Source organism: Poecilia reticulata, linkage group LG5 (assembly GCF_000633615.1).
Source record: "Poecilia reticulata strain Guanapo linkage group LG5, Guppy_female_1.0+MT, whole genome shotgun sequence".
NCBI lineage: Eukaryota > Metazoa > Chordata > Actinopteri > Cyprinodontiformes > Poeciliidae > Poecilia > Poecilia reticulata.
In genome coordinates, this window is record NC_024335.1 from 16,898,391 (window position 1) to 16,900,354 (window position 1,964).

The following is a 1,964-nucleotide window of genomic DNA, read 5'->3' on the forward strand; positions in this document are numbered from 1 at the left end:
GGGGCCCTCGGGGCAGTCACCCCCAAACTGGAGCAGTGGCTCAAACAGATCCCAGGAACAACATCAGACATCTCAGTCCAGAAATGTGCAGTTCTAGGCACAGCCAAGATACTGCGCAGAACCCTCAAGCTCCCAGGCCTCTGGTAGAGGACCCGAGCTCAGAGGATGAAACAGACCACCCGCGGAGGATGAGAAGGGAATTTTTTTTTAATATATATATATATATATATATGAATCCTAACTATTGTTGGAACACATTTAAACCTCTCCACAGTCCACATTGATTGTGTAAAAGATGCTAATTTAAAGCTGCAGACTGCAGACCTTGTAATGGATCACAGCTTTTAGGACACGTTTCCTTTGTGGGCTCACTGCAGCTCTATAAGTAAACGTCAGCTGATAAAAAAAAAAAAAAACACTATTGTACAATGAAAATGGTAAACGTTTGCACAAGTTAAATTTTTGAATCAAATTGTTGAGACAAAACGGTGTTATGTATATCAATTTGAAAAACTATTTTGCAGAAATGTGTGTGTGTACTTACCCAGACATCAGTTTTATGTCATGTTGCATAACCGTGCCATACTGTTGTATTTAAAACCCCTAATCCTGCCTCACCTCAGTATAAATGTTTTTAAAAAAAGACTAGGAGTTTATTATACCTCATGTTCCATGATTAGGTCATTTAAACTTGTTTGTTGACCATTGAACGTCCTGATAGCTGTAATTATTTCTCTGTTTGAACAGGGCAACATAATAAAAACTCACCGCCTGCATACATTACAGCCAGCATGATGGAGGAAATCCATGCTATTTCACTGTAGCTGGCCCCCAAGTCTTCTTTGATCGGCTTGAAGAAAATGGACAGGGCTTTGGGAGTGGAATATGCGAATCCAATGGAAATATGGGCGCCGAGCACCACCATCCAGCCCCAGCCCCCGTCCACGGGCTTGGGACCCAACACATCTGCAGGTGCAGGCGGCATCTTTCTGTTCAGAGTGGATGACATTAATAAGTTGTCAAAGAACAAACACAAATGGAGCTAAAACAAGGCCTTCCTTTAAAAGAGAATAGTTTAAAAATAATAAAACCAAGAATCTGTCACTATGATCGAATAGGATGCAATTGAAAATGTGCTTAAGCTAACAAATCATGCATCATCGCTTGCAGCTCTTCTCTGCTTTGTCCATTTTAGGATGCTGGCTTGAATCTTTGCTCTAAACTTCTTCAAAAGTTTATTCCTGACCCGTCTACTTTGTTCCTTGGTCTTTGTGAGGTTGTCTGTTCAACCCTGTCAATCAGATGGCAGCTCAAAATGAGACGCTTTCTACCGGAGGGTTATTCATGTTTAACAGGATTTCTCCTTTCCACCGTCACCACATTCATGGTGTGGTGTATGACAGATTGTTGCAAATCTAACAGCATACGTCTGTCAATGGTCCCCACATTTAGAACGAGAGTTAAAAAGGATGTTAATCTGATCTGTTGTGTCTTCTTTTATTGATGTGCAACAATGTAAATAAATTAATTTTCTAACTCTGAGGCCCTCATAGAACAGCTGCATGCACACAGACATCAAATTAAGCAAAGTTAGACTCCATTTACTAGCTAGGGGGCTTCTGAATGAAACTGTAACGGGTTTGAAACATGCGCACACCACACTTTTCAGACGCACTTGGGGAAGAATAAATCTACAAAGGAACCAACAACGTTGACTGGGTTGTTGTTACGTCACAAAACGTCGATAATTAATCCACTTAAACATCTAATGGTTAATGTTTCAGACATAAGTTTGTAGAATTCCCCCTTCAAATGTTACAGCTTCGGCCCCAACTGTTTGCTTTGTTTGCAGCCAAACAGAAAACGTCGGCTTTTACGTCACCATCACGCCAAGGATTAAAAACAACTTCGCTACAGATGCGCCCGACAACACGGTTAATACAAAAGATGCGTATTTTCAGCTG

General features: G+C 41.0%; 1 protein-coding gene across 3 annotated transcripts in view; it reads right to left on the reverse strand.

Moving 5' to 3' along the window:
• Positions 1-1,964, reverse strand: part of LOC103465047 (monocarboxylate transporter 2-like) — a 50,853-nt gene that overhangs the window by 48,360 nt on the left and 529 nt on the right. For 2 of the 3 annotated variants that reach the window (XR_533744.1, XM_008409566.1), the window contains exon 1: positions 769-1,009. Coding sequence is in view for 2 of the 3 variants with exons in the window: in XM_008409566.1 (XP_008407788.1) it covers positions 769-1,009 (241 nt within the window). In the remaining variant the exon portion in view is untranslated. Of the gene's footprint in view, positions 1-768; positions 1,010-1,964 lie in introns of those variants that run through there. The other variant, XM_008409567.2, reaches the window with a different exon arrangement.